Genomic DNA, 14,120 nt, shown 5'->3' on the forward strand with positions numbered 1-14,120 from the left:
AGCTTCTCCCAGGAGGACACTTAGCTCAAGCCAGCCCTCTACCCGCACCAACACCAGCCCATCTTTATCATAGCACCCAGAGGCCACGTGGGAACTCAGTGCCTCTCCTGCCTCCCCTGATGTTGGGTGGCTCTGAGTGGAGGACAAGCGTGCTCCTGAGGACCATAGCTCCCTTCCCTTCCCTGCAAAGCGACCCCTTCCCGTCCTCCACGTGCCGGCCACTCATTTCTCCCTCCTCCAGTCCTAGAAATTCATGGGCACCAACATTCTGGCCAAGAAAGGAAAATAACTCACTAAAAGTGTCATTTTCAAGTAGCACTTATGATTTTTTCTTCCAATTCGAAAAGCAACACATAATCATCATTGAACATTTTAAAAATAGAGAGAAGTTTAAAGAAGAAAATTAAAATCATCCCAAATCCCATCACTAAGAGACCGGATGACTTTTGTGCTGTCTCTCTCACTCTGCCCTCCCCCTCAGTTTCTGGTTCTCCATGCACACACATGCACGCATGCACACGCACGTGCACACACACACACACACACTCAGGGATTGTGCTGATGATGGGGTCTTGTAGAAGGTTGTCAATTAACAGTAAATGTGTCAGGAGCATCTCTTATCTCACTAAATATTTTTCACCACATTCCTTCTCCTTATCCACTCTCTGAGTATGTGGAGCCCTACCTCCAATGGAAGGCCCCGCCTATCCCAGTATCTTCATCGCACCCCTCTGGCCTTGCAGGCACCCCTCCCTTCTCAGGGATTCCCTGGTGGCTCTGCAATGCTGGAGGCTGGAGTTCAATCCCTGGGTCTGGAAGATCCCCTGGAGAAAGAAATGGCAACCCACTCCAGTATCCTTGCCTAGAAAATCCCATGGACGGAGGGGGCTACGGTCCATAGCATCGCAAAGAGTTGGACATGGCAGGCTACAGTCCATAGGATCGCAAAGAGTCGGACGTGGCTGAGCAACTGCACTTTCACTGCATTTTCACTTTCTTTCGCTTTCTCCCCTCTCTAAGGGGAGGGTCTAAAAGACCTCTAAGTATTAGAGGCCTTTTTTTCTCTAAGACTGCAAACTCATTCAGATCACACCTCCTGAGAACAGACCCCCTGGGCCTCACGTCCCGTTGTAGCTATGAGGACGGGGCTGTCCCTGTATGCCTGCTTCTTCCCCCTGCCCGCGCTCCGGGCTTCTGGACCTGCCCCTGCTGGGCCTCCTGCCTCTGAGGGGCCCTTCTGCTCCTGGAGTCAGTGTTGGCTTGCGCCAGCAGAATCCTGACATGGGATCTACTTTCTCTTGCTCTCTGCTCGCACTCCCAAGTGCTTCCGAAATCCTTCCCACGGGCCCAGCTGGTCTGTTCTCATGGGATTTCTTTGACAGTCTGGGGAACCTGAACCTCCTTTTGTGAAGCGGCAGGCAGAAGGGACGGGGAGGTGGGGGGCATGGGGTGGCTGTGAAACTTCCCAGCCCATAAGGAGCCTCGGCAGGGCAGGCCTGCCGCTGGGCAGAAGACGGGAGTTCAGGCCATGTGGGGCCGTGAGTGGCGCCCCTGGCAGGGTGGAATCTGGTGATTCGCAAGCTCCACATCTTGCCCCACTCGCTCTTTCAACAAGTGATATGTAAATGCAAATAAGTCATATTTAATCCAATATTCTGCTAACTGTTCGTTAAACATTCATTTTTATATGGATAACGTCCAATTTCTGTCCCCATGTCCCTATGGCCATTTCACCCTATTGCCCTGAGGCTCCGTGACCTCTTGTTTAGAGCAACTGAGGCTGTAGACCTGCTCCTGGAGGGACCCCCACCAAGCACTTCCCGGATAAAGGCCCAGCCACACTAGGAGCGCAGCCCCAGTTCATGCGAGGGGAGGGCGGAGTCGGCAGACAGCTCGTGCTGAGCCCCATCTGATGGGCTGGTGCAAGCATCCTGGGTATCACCCGTTTGGGTGTTGATTACACCAAGGTTCCACAGTGAAAGGAAAGGGGTCTTGAAAAAGGAGTCCCTTGTTCTAACTCATACAAAGGCCCCAGAAAGGCTAGCACAGAGGGTCCCCTGGGTCAGAAGAGCAGCCCACCCCTCGACTGCTATGACGGGGGCAGGGCTGCTGATGGGCAGGGCCAGCTGCCCATGGCAAGACTCTCAGGGTGCTTGCTATAGCCGTGGGGCAATGCCCCAGCTCGGGTCTGAGCCTCAGGGTCTCAGCTACATGCGCCCAGTGCATGTATAATTTGCCCATGTCGTCTCCAGAGGTGACCAGCGCCCACCCGCCACTGTCCAGGCCAGCTTGTTGCGAGCACTGGGGGAATGCATTGTCAAAGGGGTCTTGATAAAAGCTTGGCTGACTGGTCATCATTTCCACTCCCAGAATGAAAGCCATCAGGAACTCTGAAATCATGGCCAGGCCATTTAGTCAGAAAATAGCCTTAATGCACCATGGTGGTCCTGGCAGTGAGCCAGTCCTCTCCAGGTCTGGGCAGGGACCCCAGCTAGCCTGCCCCAGGGGTCCTCCCACAGCTGTCTGTGGGCTGGACGTGGAGGGGAGGTGGGCTCAGCTTCCTCCTGCACCCTCATATCCAGCACCCCTCCCTGACACCTAGGTGTCACCTAGGCCCAGCTCCCCAGCCCTGTGTCTAGAGTCACTCTGGTTTTTCCAGCACATTGTCCTGCCCCTGGTTTCCATGTTCACCAGGCAGAACTCTCTGTTGCACCAGCGTCCTGCAGCTGCCAGCAGAGCCCCCAGGTCGACTCAGGGGACAGCCCCAAGGGCTGTGTGCAGGCTGGAGGAGCCTGCAGCCAGTCTGTCTGTGCCGGAGGTGGCAGGGACCAGCCAGTCCATGTCGCCTCCTGCCCCCACCTCTGCAGATAAAAGCCCTCAGGCTGTATGTGTGTGACTGTGTGAAAGGCAGGGAATAGGAGAGGTATGGAGGGGCTGACAGCAGACAGGCCTGAGGCAGGGCCACAGACAGACACACACGCGGGGCGGAGGGACCCCCGGCAGGAGCCGCCTCTCAGAGCCGTGTCCTGCCCCAGGATCGCTGGAGTGCAGTGCGTGACCGTGCCTGGCTACTCCAAGGGCTTTGGCTACCAGCTGGGGCAGAGCTTCTCTGGGGAGTTTGACCACGCCTGGAATGCCGTGTTCCTAGAGGGGAGATGGCACCTGGTGGACAGCACCTGGGGCAGTGGCCTGGTGGATTCCTCCACGTCCAAATTCACCTTCCTGTGAGTACTTCAGCTCTACGGGGGTCTGGTCAGTGGAGACGGGAGGCAGGAGCCTGAAGGAGGCGGCAGTGGAGAAGGCCAGTGGAAGGGGAAGGAGAGCTGGGGGCCTCTGTGTGCTGCGGGCCCTCACCCCCTTCCTCTGGCTTCAGGGGTGAGCTAGCTCCAGGCTGGTGACAAGAGCCCAGACCTTTCTGTCACCTCACCCTTCACTGTCTCAGTCCCCCCTCTGGCTCCCCAGCACTCCTCTTCCACACAAGGGCTAAAAGCACAGTGTCTGCCCACAGGCCAAGTGCCAAGAAAGGCAGGGCTAAGAAGCTCCTTTAAGTGTCTGGAGGTTCCCATCAGGCTTTTAAAAAGGCCTAGTCGCTCAGTCGCATCCGACTTTTTGCCACCCCACAGACTGTAGCCCGCCAGGCTCCTCTGTCCGTAGAATTCTCCAGGCAAGAATACTGGAGTAGGTTGCCATTTCCTTCTCCAGGGGATCTTCCCGACCCAGGGATAAAACCAGGGTCTCCTACATTGCAGGCAGATTCTTTACCTTCTGAGCCACCAGAGACTCATAGTCGGGCCTTTGGCCATTGACTATGTTATTATTTGAGATGCTAGAATTCTCTCCTGCTGCTTCTCCCCAGATACCAGGGCTTCTCCTCCTCCTCTCTGGTGTAAATGTAGCCATATCCCACCTCTGAGGGAGGGGGTCTGGCTTGTGGGAAGGGGTGTCAGGGTGCTCAGTATTCCTGTGGGTACTGCGGGGCAGGGTGGCTGGGAGGCAGGTCTGGAGCACATCTGTCCTCCAAGGCGCTGGCCTTAGCCTAGGCCATGACATTCGCGCAAAGCTTGATGTCCATCAGCAGCTCAAATGCCTTTTCGTCCAGAAAAATGAGAGTGCCGCCCCGCTTGCGCAGCTTAAATCCTGACAGCTCTGCGTGCGGGGCAGACGCGGTGGGTACAGAGCCCGTACTGGGAGGAGGTGTCAGTCACACCCGCCTTTGCTCCGTCAGCTGTGAGTGCTGCCCACCTTGGGCTGAGTGAAGGCTCTCCCATCTCGGAGGGGTCCCCCCTTCTTCTCCTGATCCCCATCACTGACCTCTAGAGAGCTGCGTCTAGCCAGCCCCGGGGACCACATCAGGGCCTCCCCGCTGCACAGCTGCCCACAACAGGTCACAGAGTGCATGGAGCTGGCTCCCCAGTCTCCCTGCCTGCCCTCCCTCCACGCCACTGGCACCTGGTCCCTGGGTCCTGGCTCTGCTCCCTTCAGATCCCTTTGTTTTTGAGAGCAGGGGGAACCCATTCTCTGCCTGGACGCACACTGCCAGGGCGGTGGCCTTCTCTTAAAAGGGGGCCTCAGATCCTGCTTTGTCTTCTATTTCTGGAAGCAGTTACTGAGGGGGCATCTGCCAAGCCCATGTCAGGGTTGGAGATGGTGCCTCTTCCCTTTGGGTTGTGGGTAGGACCCCGCCATGTGTTACCTTCAAGAAGGCCCCAAAGACCCTCTGTGGGCCCCGCCTGCCCCTCTGCACGGCTGGGGCCTGTGCCTCCAGCATGGCTTCTGACCAGCCGTCCCCTCTCCAGCTACAACGAATTCTACTTCCTCACCCACCCTGCACTGTTCATCGAGGACCATTTCCCAGACAACAAGAACTGGCAACTGCTCAAACCCCCTCAATCCCTGAGGCAGTTTGAGAACAACATGTATCACAAGAGTGAGTTCTACAACAAGGGGATGCTGAGCGCCCAGCCGCAGACTTCCGTCATCAAAACAGGTAACCGGCGCCGGTGGGTTCATGGGCTGCCCTGCCAGTGCCCAGCTCAGTGGAAGCGGTATGTGGGGGCTGTGCAGGGGCGACTGAGGCCGCCTAGGCCATTGGGCCATCAGGGCAAGACACAGCCGCAGGTCACATTTGCAAGGACAGAAGCCCCTCCCACCAGCATAAACCAAGACAGGGCGTGCAGCTCTGGAGGGCTGAGCTTTGGGCCAGGCATGCTGGGGAGCCAGGGCTAGTGGACCCTCTCTCAGCTCACACAGCAGGGAAAGGACTGCTTCAGCCTGGCTTCTGCCGCCTGCCAGCTCAGGTGCGCGACAGAAGCTCCTCAACTCCTGGTGTGTGCATGCCAAGTTGGTTCAGTCATTTCTGACTCTGAGACCCCATGGACTGTAGCCCTCCAGGCTTCTCTGTCCATGGGGCTCTCCAGGCAAGAATATTGGTGTGGTTACTGTGCCCTCCTCCGGGGGATCTTCCTGACCCAGGGATGGAACCCGTGTCTCCTCCGTTGCAGGCGGGTTCTTTACTACTAATGCCATTTGGGAGGCCCCAAACTCCTCCCAACAGGCTCTAAAGGCCTCCCAACAGACCCAGGTGAGCTTGGGCCTTCTCTCCTGGAGCACACAGGCAGCCCTTGGTGGGAGTGTGGGGGTGCACTAACCCCGCTTGGCTGAGCCCTAACTGTGGTGCTGCCCCGCCTTGGGACCTGGCTCCCAAATGCCTCCCAGTCCACATCCAGCTGCCTGCGGCCCCTGTGGAGAGATGGGGAGCGAATAGTCCAGGCCAGCCTTGGGGACAGCTAGGGGTCCTGTACACCCAGCCCAGGGGAAGTTGCCTGGAAAAGGCTGGCTCTGCCTGCAGGCAGGAAGGAGGCAGATGAACAGTCATCCAGGTGGTGAGGGGAGCCCTCAGAGGCCGAGCTGCGTCCCTGGAGCCCAGCCTTCATCTGGGGCACCTGAGCTCAGATGTAGGAGGCCTGCTGGGTCCTTTCTGAAACATGTCCGTCCCTGTCTCCCATGATGCCTGCTCTCCTCCAGTTCCCAACACTGCTGCTCAGCAGCCACCTTCCTTATAAAGCCCCCAGCACTCTCTCCTGGGAGACCCCCACTGCTCCCCCACCAGCTCCTTAGGCCACTGGCATGCAGAACCCCGCCCAGCTTGGCCAACGCATGCCCACACTCAGGTGACGGGGCACCCATGTTAGTCCCAGCCAGTTCTTCCCTTCAACCTCACAACGGTCTCCATAACCAGGCTGCCGAGCTCTGGGATAATTTTTAAAACGATGAATGCCTCCTGCTGCTAAAATAACAGCATGAGGCTGCTGTCTCAGAGAGCGTGCCCGTGCCCCCGGCACGCTTGTCAGACAGGGGCTGCTCCAGCCAGCAGGGGCCACAGGGAAGAGTGCGCCAGGCCACAGAGATGCCAAAACAGTGCCACCAAGGAGCTCGCCTCTTTAAGAGACAGAGAAATGTAAACACTGGGTTTCTGAATATACAGTAAACCTAAAATTTGATTGCATATTCATGAAGCATATTTAAAGAATAGTTCTTTGCTGGAGCTAGTTTTGTTAAGAGTGGAGATGAAAAGAAAGCAGAGAGGGAAACACGTAGGCTAAATGCAAGGAGGGGATAGTGAGAGGGTGACGGACGGGTGAGGGGAGGAGGAGGTCACAGGCTCTAACAGAGTCCCAGCGGTCTCTGATCCTATATTTCCAGCCTTCCCAGCCATTCAACTCACCTTCACCGGGAACCCCCTGAGGTGGGCACCCCAGCCAGGCCCAGGACATGGCAAGAAAGGAGATAGGTGGGCCCTTCCCTGTGGTGCCCACACCTAGCAGGGAGGATCCGCATTACCCATAACTAATACATTACTATGCTGCTAAGTTCCCTGGAGGAGAGGGAGGGCCGGGGAGCAGCTTCCAGGTCACTCAGCCGCCTGCCCTACCTCAGGGCATCAGAAAAGCCGTCTTTGTGGTCAGAACACTGCCTTGAGGTCTTAGCCAGGTTTGGGGGACACTGAGCATATGTGAGAGCCCTGGAACATGAAGGGGTGTCCCCGTGGAGGAGGTACAGGAATACCATGTGGGCCTGAGGATGGGCCTGACTCGGGCAAGGCAGGAGGGGACAGACCTCTCCACTGGCCTCCAGTTTGATGGTGACACACAGAAGGGAGCCCCAGGGTGACTGGGTAAATATTTTCAGGAGCCCTCGAGCTGCCACATGGAAATGCCAGGAGCCCTCCATCCATCAAAGCTGAATTGCACGGGGACCTCACCGCTAGCTGGGGCACGACATGGAGCAGGACAGGGTCCATGAGTGTTGAGGCAGCTTCTGCCCCTGAAGAGGGATTCAACAGGGAGAAGTTGACAGTGATCTGCTGTTCTTGGTCGCTTTCCTCTGGAGGTCACCGTGTCTCATGGTGGCTGACAGCCATGGAGAAGCAGCATACACAAAGAAAACAGCACAAAAGCACAAAGAATACCACCGTTCGTGTAACAGAAAGGAAAGGAGTCAGAGGCGGTGGGAAGGCTGGGCTAGGGAGGGGGGCAGATGCAAGACGAGCAGCAAGGTGGATGTATGATCGGCGGCCCAGATCCTCCAAGGAAGCCACTGAAGACCTGGAGGATGGGGCCAAAGCCAGATGTCAGAGAGCTGAGTGAGTGGGAGGGAGCTGCAGGAGGGAGGGGCGTGGGAGGAGAGGCAGGTGAGGCGCTGGCAGCGCCTGAGAAGGCAGGGAACGTCTTCTGGTTGGAGGAGCCACAAAGAAGGTGGTGGGGAGGTGGGGGAGGCCAGTGGAGCCCCCTTCCCCGTGTGGGGATTCTCAAGGTAGGAGGTAGCATTGAATGTAGCAACTGAGCAGCCTGGAGCTGGGCCTCGTGGCTGATTAGATGGGAAGTCTCCCAGATACTCACCCTGCAGCATCCTTGAGCGTGGCTTTCTGCCTCCAGAGCAGGAATTCTGGACACCGATGGGGGAGAGGCTACTAGTGAGTGTGAATGAGACTCTAGTCGGAGGTGGCTGGGAGGAGGGGCAGGTGATCAGCTTCTGAGGGAGCAGAAGGCAAGGCTCTCAGAGAAGCCCTGCCCCTCCCTGTGGTCCTGCAAAGCAGCAGGGACCAGGGAGGGGAGTGCCCGTGGGCTGTAAAGACAGAGAACTAACCCCCACCGTGCCCCACAGCACTGACCAGGACAGAGGAAGACAGCACTGGAGGGCAAGGGGCGAGGCGCGTGTGGGATGCACGCGATCCTCTCGTGCACTCCACTCCATTCAGGAAGCACGGCCTGGAGTGGAGGGTGGAGGTGGGGGTGCGGGAGGACCCGCAAGGAAGCGCTTCTGTCCCTGGAGCACAGTCTCCAGGAGGGAAGCATCCAACGAGTTGTTAAGGTGATTGTTGACATGCCAGCTGTGAAGGGAGCAGGGTGAAGCAGGCCTTGAGACTGGAGGCAGAGTCAGAGATGGCTTTCCAACCAGGGTCTTGGCCCTCCGTGCCCCTCAGCCCTCTCCCCTGCCCTGGAATCAGGTTAAGCCCCCTGGCAACATTCACCTGATGTGAATCAAATGGGCAAGGCAACACATATGACTGGGGGCAGATTTTTCTTGAGACCCACCACCCCCAGCTTGCGGTTCTTGAAGAGAACCGCCCAGAGGGGTGAGAACCCCTCCAGAGGCGTGCTGCCACCGGCTTATATAATGTTCAGTGAGGTCATGCTGGTGGCTTAAAATGACTGGGTGAAGGTATTCCCACCAGGGAAATGGGCAGACGCTGTAAGTCAGGGTTCCCCACCCAGAGATCCTATTGTTACACGGTTACCAGCATGTCAGCACAGGTCAGGCTCCTCTCACCTGATCCTGGCTCTCCCCACAGTGAATGGAAAGGCCACGGTCACCATCGAGAGCTGTGCTCCGACGCTGTTCATGTTCATGCTCAATGGCAAGCAGGAGCACGGGCTGCTGAGCCTCCGGAAGAATGGGATGAAGCTGGATGTGTACCCCCCGACCGCGGGCACCTACAAGCTGCAGATCTTTGCCAAGGGCAACTCGGAGATCTACAGCTCCGTGCTGGAGTACACGCTCAAGTGCCACTGTGCAGACATGGACGTCCGGCTGCCGGCTGAGCTGCACCAGCCCGTGGGCCCCAGCTGGTTCTCGGAGCAGATGGGCATCACCAAGCCGTCCCACCCCGAGCCCGTCATCTATACCAGCGACGGGCGCTGCTCCGTCAGCTTCGGTGTGGAGGAGGGCATCAGCGTCCTGGCTTCGCTGCACGGAGACGACGGCCCCGTCACCGAAGAGACCCAGCGACGCTACATCTTCCAGCTGCACCGGGAGAAGCAGACGGAGCTGAAGGTTCAGCTGCCCCACGCCGGCAAGTTTGCACTCAAGATCTTCGTCAAGAAGAGGCAGGAACCAGGCAACTACCTCTTCGTCTTCAATTACCTCATCTGCTGTACCAACACCAAGGTGAACTGGCCCGTGTTCCCCGAGAGCTTTGGCAACTGGGGGGTGGACAATGAGCTGCTGGAGCCACTGTCGGGCGTGCTGCCCGCCAACCGCAATGTCCCGTTCAAACTGAAGCTGCACGGCGTCGCCAAAGCCCTGGTGAAGGGGCAGGACACGTGGCCGCTGACCCTGAGCCCCGAGGGCTACTGGGAGGGCAGCTGCAGCACCGTAGGCTGCCGGGAGGTGTACGTCATGGTGCTGGAGAATGCCAACCACAGCTTCTACTCCTACATCCTCAAGTACCAGGTCAACGCCCAGTGAGGGCCACCTGCCACCCCCACCCCTGCCGGGCCACGCACAGAGCCCGGACACCACTGAGTCTGCATGGAATCCCTTCTGGACCTCTGCCTCGTGTTCCTGCTCTGCCGGAGGCTGCGATGTCAGTGGCCAAGGGGACAGAGGCAAAGGCCCTTTAGACGACAAAGGTGCTATGTAAATCCAGGGTATTGTAACTGTGTTCACTGCCCAGACACCCGCCTTCTCATGCTAACGCTGTCCTTGTTCTCAGGCTGGTGCGGGGAAGCAGGACTGCTGCCCGGGGCCAAACACGTTCCCGCGATGGGGAGAGAGAAGCGGGCGTGGTCCACGGGGCTGAGTCACCCTGAATGCTCAAGCCCCTTCCCAGCAGCTGCACAGAGCTTCTCACCAACTCTAGGACCCCAGGGGAGGTCAGACTGTCGTCTTCTTTCCAGACCTGACCATCTCCTGCATTCCCGATGCCGCTTCTTATTCTTCCAGGTCCTGAGAAGGAAGGTGCAGAGAGGAAGCTCACTGCCCCCCAACTAGCCCAGGGCCTGAGGGCCTCCACAATCCCTGTATGTGCCTGAAATGTGGCACCAGAAAGGTCATGGGAGACTTCAGGGCCGAGAGCAGCCAGTGCCTGCTCTTTTTCTGGGTGGGGGCCAGAGAGGCAGGGATGTATGGCAGTCCAGCCACCCTAGTCTCAGAATGTAAGACCCCTGACTCTGCTCTCAGAGAGATTAATTCCGTCTACTTGGTCTATTAGCAGTTCACTCAGCTCCTGCAAGCCCTCTAAGAGCCTGTGCCTCAGGCCCCAACCTGAAACCCACACTGGGAACCCCAGGAGGCTTCTGGGCCCTTAGAGACCCCTGGCAATAACCCTCAATAAAGACTTCAGGTAAAGCAGTAAGAACACTGCAGCGCTGGGGGCCCCCACAATAGCAGGGTCCCACCAGCCCCAAGATCTCTACCACCAAGGTCACACCTGGGGGACCTCGACCTGCCCTGGGAGCAGTTTCTATCCCATGTCCCTTCCTTCCTCTCAAGAGAGATCCCCAGGGTCGACCTTCTGTAGGGACCGTCCAGAGCTCCTTGTTTGCTCAGGCCTGAGAAGTCTCGCCTGCCCAGCCGGCCCTTAGCAGCACCTCAGGCCAGTGTTGCCATGGCAACAGCAGAAAGACTGGCTCCAATGAGGGCAGCAGGAGGGAAGGATGGAGAGGCCCTGCGAGGCCCTGCATGGCCGCTGCAGCACCATCCCAGCACGTGGAGAGGTTGGAGGTGGCCTCACCTGCCCTCCTGACTCCTTCAGCTCTGCAGCCCTGCCTGCCAGGGCCTGGGCCTGGAAGGGCCAGCGCTGCCCAGCACTCCCCTCCCTGCACTGCCGCTCCGGATGCCCTGGGCTGGCTACAGCCAAAGCTGCTGGGGATCCTCACGGCGCCCTTGCCTTCATCCTCACATTTGTGTATTCAACAAATGTTCGTGGAGCACTTAACCAGGTACTGTATCAGCTGATCCTTCGTTCTGGGGCTGCAGCACTGCCCCAGCCATCCCAGAGCAAGGGCTCTGCTGCCCTTGCCCAAGCTTGTTTCAAATTCCAGGCTCCCAACACTCCAGTCCATCTTCTCCCTAAGGTCCCACCCCACAAAGATCCCCACCACCCCCAGCATGAACCCGGTCCAGAGGAATGTCTCAGGGGGCCCATCCTCCACCAGGCTGGGGGTCCTGGAACACAAGGGCAGTACACCACGGTGGGCTGAGCTGCCCTGGCCTGTGTCCAGCGTCCTCTGGCAGGCTCTGCCACCCAGGCATTCAGCACTGTGTCACTCACGCCTGGAAAATGCACAAAGGCTGCAGAGGCAGAACTGCTGTGCACCACAACAGGGAAACAAGAGGAGTTTTTACACCCTGGAAACAGCCTTTTCTCACCCCTTTGATTTTATGGGCTGAAAGAAATGCGCTGTGTTTCATCAAAATAATAAGTGCCTTCTGTGACTCATGTCACTCACTGGACCCAGAGCTGGCTGCTAGTCCTGCTGGGAACAACTTGCATCCTCTACAAAACAATATAATTAGTCTATACATTCTGGAGCACACAAAGGATGCCACCCAGCAAAATAGGAGCTGTCCCAAGCAGGAGACGGTGGCCCAGCCTCTCCAAGAGCCTGGGAGCATCAGCAACTCCTCCCTGCTCATTTAACCAGGCGCCCCCCGCTCCTTGTAAAGACAGCTGTAGGCACAGACAACACCTGCATTTCTTTCCACTGAAGTAAAAATACATGAAATGAAATCCAATCTTCATGAATTTTTACACGCATGCTGCTCAGGGTAGAATTCGGGGTTGTATTTTGAAGTCTTTTATTCAAATCCCCATCTTTGTTTCCCGATCGAGGCGTTCTAGCGGCCAGTGGAATGGCACGGGCGTCCCCTGCTGTCCGATATGCAGAGCTGCAGGTGCTGCAAACTCCCGTGAGGCTGGGGGTTTTATGCAGCATTTGAAAAAATACGGCCGGGATGTTTATAGTAAATTCACTGAGTGCCTTCTCTTGGCTTCTCAGAGTTTTCTCATGTATACGTGGAGCACGTCGTTCCCACACAAGCTGTGAGGCGAGGCAAGGAACTTCCTGGCATGGTGCGAAGACGAGAACGTGATAACGGTTTGGGAATATTTTACCCGGAAATCGGGTAGAAGTGGATGGGACAGTTTGACCACATTCATTAGTAAGTCAGTGAAACACTGGAACTGACCGAGCTCAGAAAGCTTTTGCTGCAAGGCTCAGGATGGCAGCCCTGAAGCTACAGAAGGGCATAGAGGGTCGGGTAGGGTGGGAGAGTGGGACGAGGCAAACGGGCGAAAACCACAACTGCAATTAACTTCTGTTCAACCTGTTTTGGAAGTGCCACCAGCGCAGCTGGACTCTGCCTCCAATCTGATTGTGATCATGTGTGTTCCCCATATGTTACATTGTCCCACCAGGACAAACCCCTGACAGCCTGCTGAGATTAAGAGGAAATAAATAGATTAACTGAAGCATGAAGGATTGGGGCTAGACATAAGGAAGTATTTCCTGTTGTTAAGCAAGAGGGACAAGTTGCCAAGAAAGTTTGTGAAATCCTCTTCTCAAAGGACTGGAAAAGTAGAAAAAATTTTTCAGTGGTCTTGGGTCTTTGCTGCCATGCTAACCAGTTCTTTCCAAACCAGTTTAATTCTTGAAATTCACTGGATTACCCACAGCAAACGGGGGACCGAATAGCGTGGTAGCGTCCTTTGCTGTTGGCAAAGCTTTCAGAGGTGAGAGGTGGTGAGCATCTGCGTCCCCCGTCAGTTTCTCTGAGGTCGATCATTTCTTTTCATTTGGAAGCATAGTTGGAGCTTTGAAGAGGTGATTACTTTTCATAACGTGTGCATTGAGTTGTGTGGGCCCACTGGCTGTTAGGTATGCTTTCCCCTCATTGTTGCTGGTGTTGTTTTTCAATAAAATTTATATTCATTTTTACCCAACAATGTAATTATCGATCCGTTCTTATCACTGTTCTCACAAGCAGGAGGAAAAAAAAAACACTTTCATGTTCAAAGGGAACGTTAGGAAAAAAATCAATGTCCCAGCTATTTGGATGTGATGGTGAGATGCAAATAGAATGTCAGGCAAATAGCTATTTCACATTAAAGGAAACATAATTAGGTTAGCTCCAGCCCTTCTCCAACTCACATGCCTTTGAAGAACATGAAGGCAGTGAATCTTGTTTAACTTGAAATTTTTTAAGTTGATCCTAATTTCTGTTTTTAATGGGAGAAAAAAAAATGTTCCAAAAATGCCCATCAGCCTACTTTTTGTTGTTGTGAATATATATAAATATATATTCCTTGATATTCATATACTTGTAGAAACTTTCCAGCAGGTTACCTAAACAGATTATTCATAAATTAGACATTTAGGGAAATACAGCAAATGAAAATCTAGACACCTCTGAGAAGCTGCTGTAACCATGGAAACCATTCTTGTAGCTGTCATGTGAAGGACAAAAAGAATTCGTGTTCCCAAATTTGGCCTTGTTGCGCTCCTCACTGCTAGACCCACAAACACGAGCCCACGCATGCTTCTCCTTACCAAGGCTTCCACGAGTGACCCATATCTTTAACAGCATGTTAAAGAACGTCCGAAGAAACAGTCTTTGAATAATAGAAGGAAGAACTCTCAAATTGTTAGAACAGTTTGAAAGTGCCAGCCCTGAGGCTGCTGTGGATGACCTCTAAAGTCCCTTCCAGTCCGGAGAGTTTGTGATGCTGTGTCTCCGTGAACAGATGCTGGCAGGCGGTAGGCCTGAGATTGTCAGTGGCGGAGCATCTGAAGGGCCCTGCTGTGTTAAGAGCCTGCCCTGCAGCCCCCACCAGACTG

The 14,120-nt window shown here is 55.8% G+C and overlaps 1 protein-coding gene across 2 annotated transcripts in view; it reads left to right on the forward strand.

The window, feature by feature from the left end:
* Positions 1-13,225, forward strand: part of KY (kyphoscoliosis peptidase) — a 50,548-nt gene extending 37,323 nt beyond the window's left edge. Inside the window, exons 9-11 of one of the 2 annotated variants that reach the window (XM_069581035.1) lie at positions 3,036-3,224; positions 4,797-4,987; positions 8,852-13,225. In XM_069581035.1, coding sequence (XP_069437136.1) covers positions 3,036-3,224; positions 4,797-4,987; positions 8,852-9,747 — 1,276 coding nt within the window. In that variant the 3' untranslated portion in view covers positions 9,748-13,225. The remainder of the gene's footprint in view (positions 1-3,035; positions 3,225-4,796; positions 4,988-8,851) is intronic. The other variant, XM_069581027.1, reaches the window with a different exon arrangement.
* Positions 13,226-14,120: the final 895 nt, after the last annotated feature.

The sequence above is a fragment of the Ovis canadensis genome, chromosome 1 (assembly GCF_042477335.2).
Source record: "Ovis canadensis isolate MfBH-ARS-UI-01 breed Bighorn chromosome 1, ARS-UI_OviCan_v2, whole genome shotgun sequence".
NCBI classification, from domain to species: domain Eukaryota; kingdom Metazoa; phylum Chordata; class Mammalia; order Artiodactyla; family Bovidae; genus Ovis; species Ovis canadensis.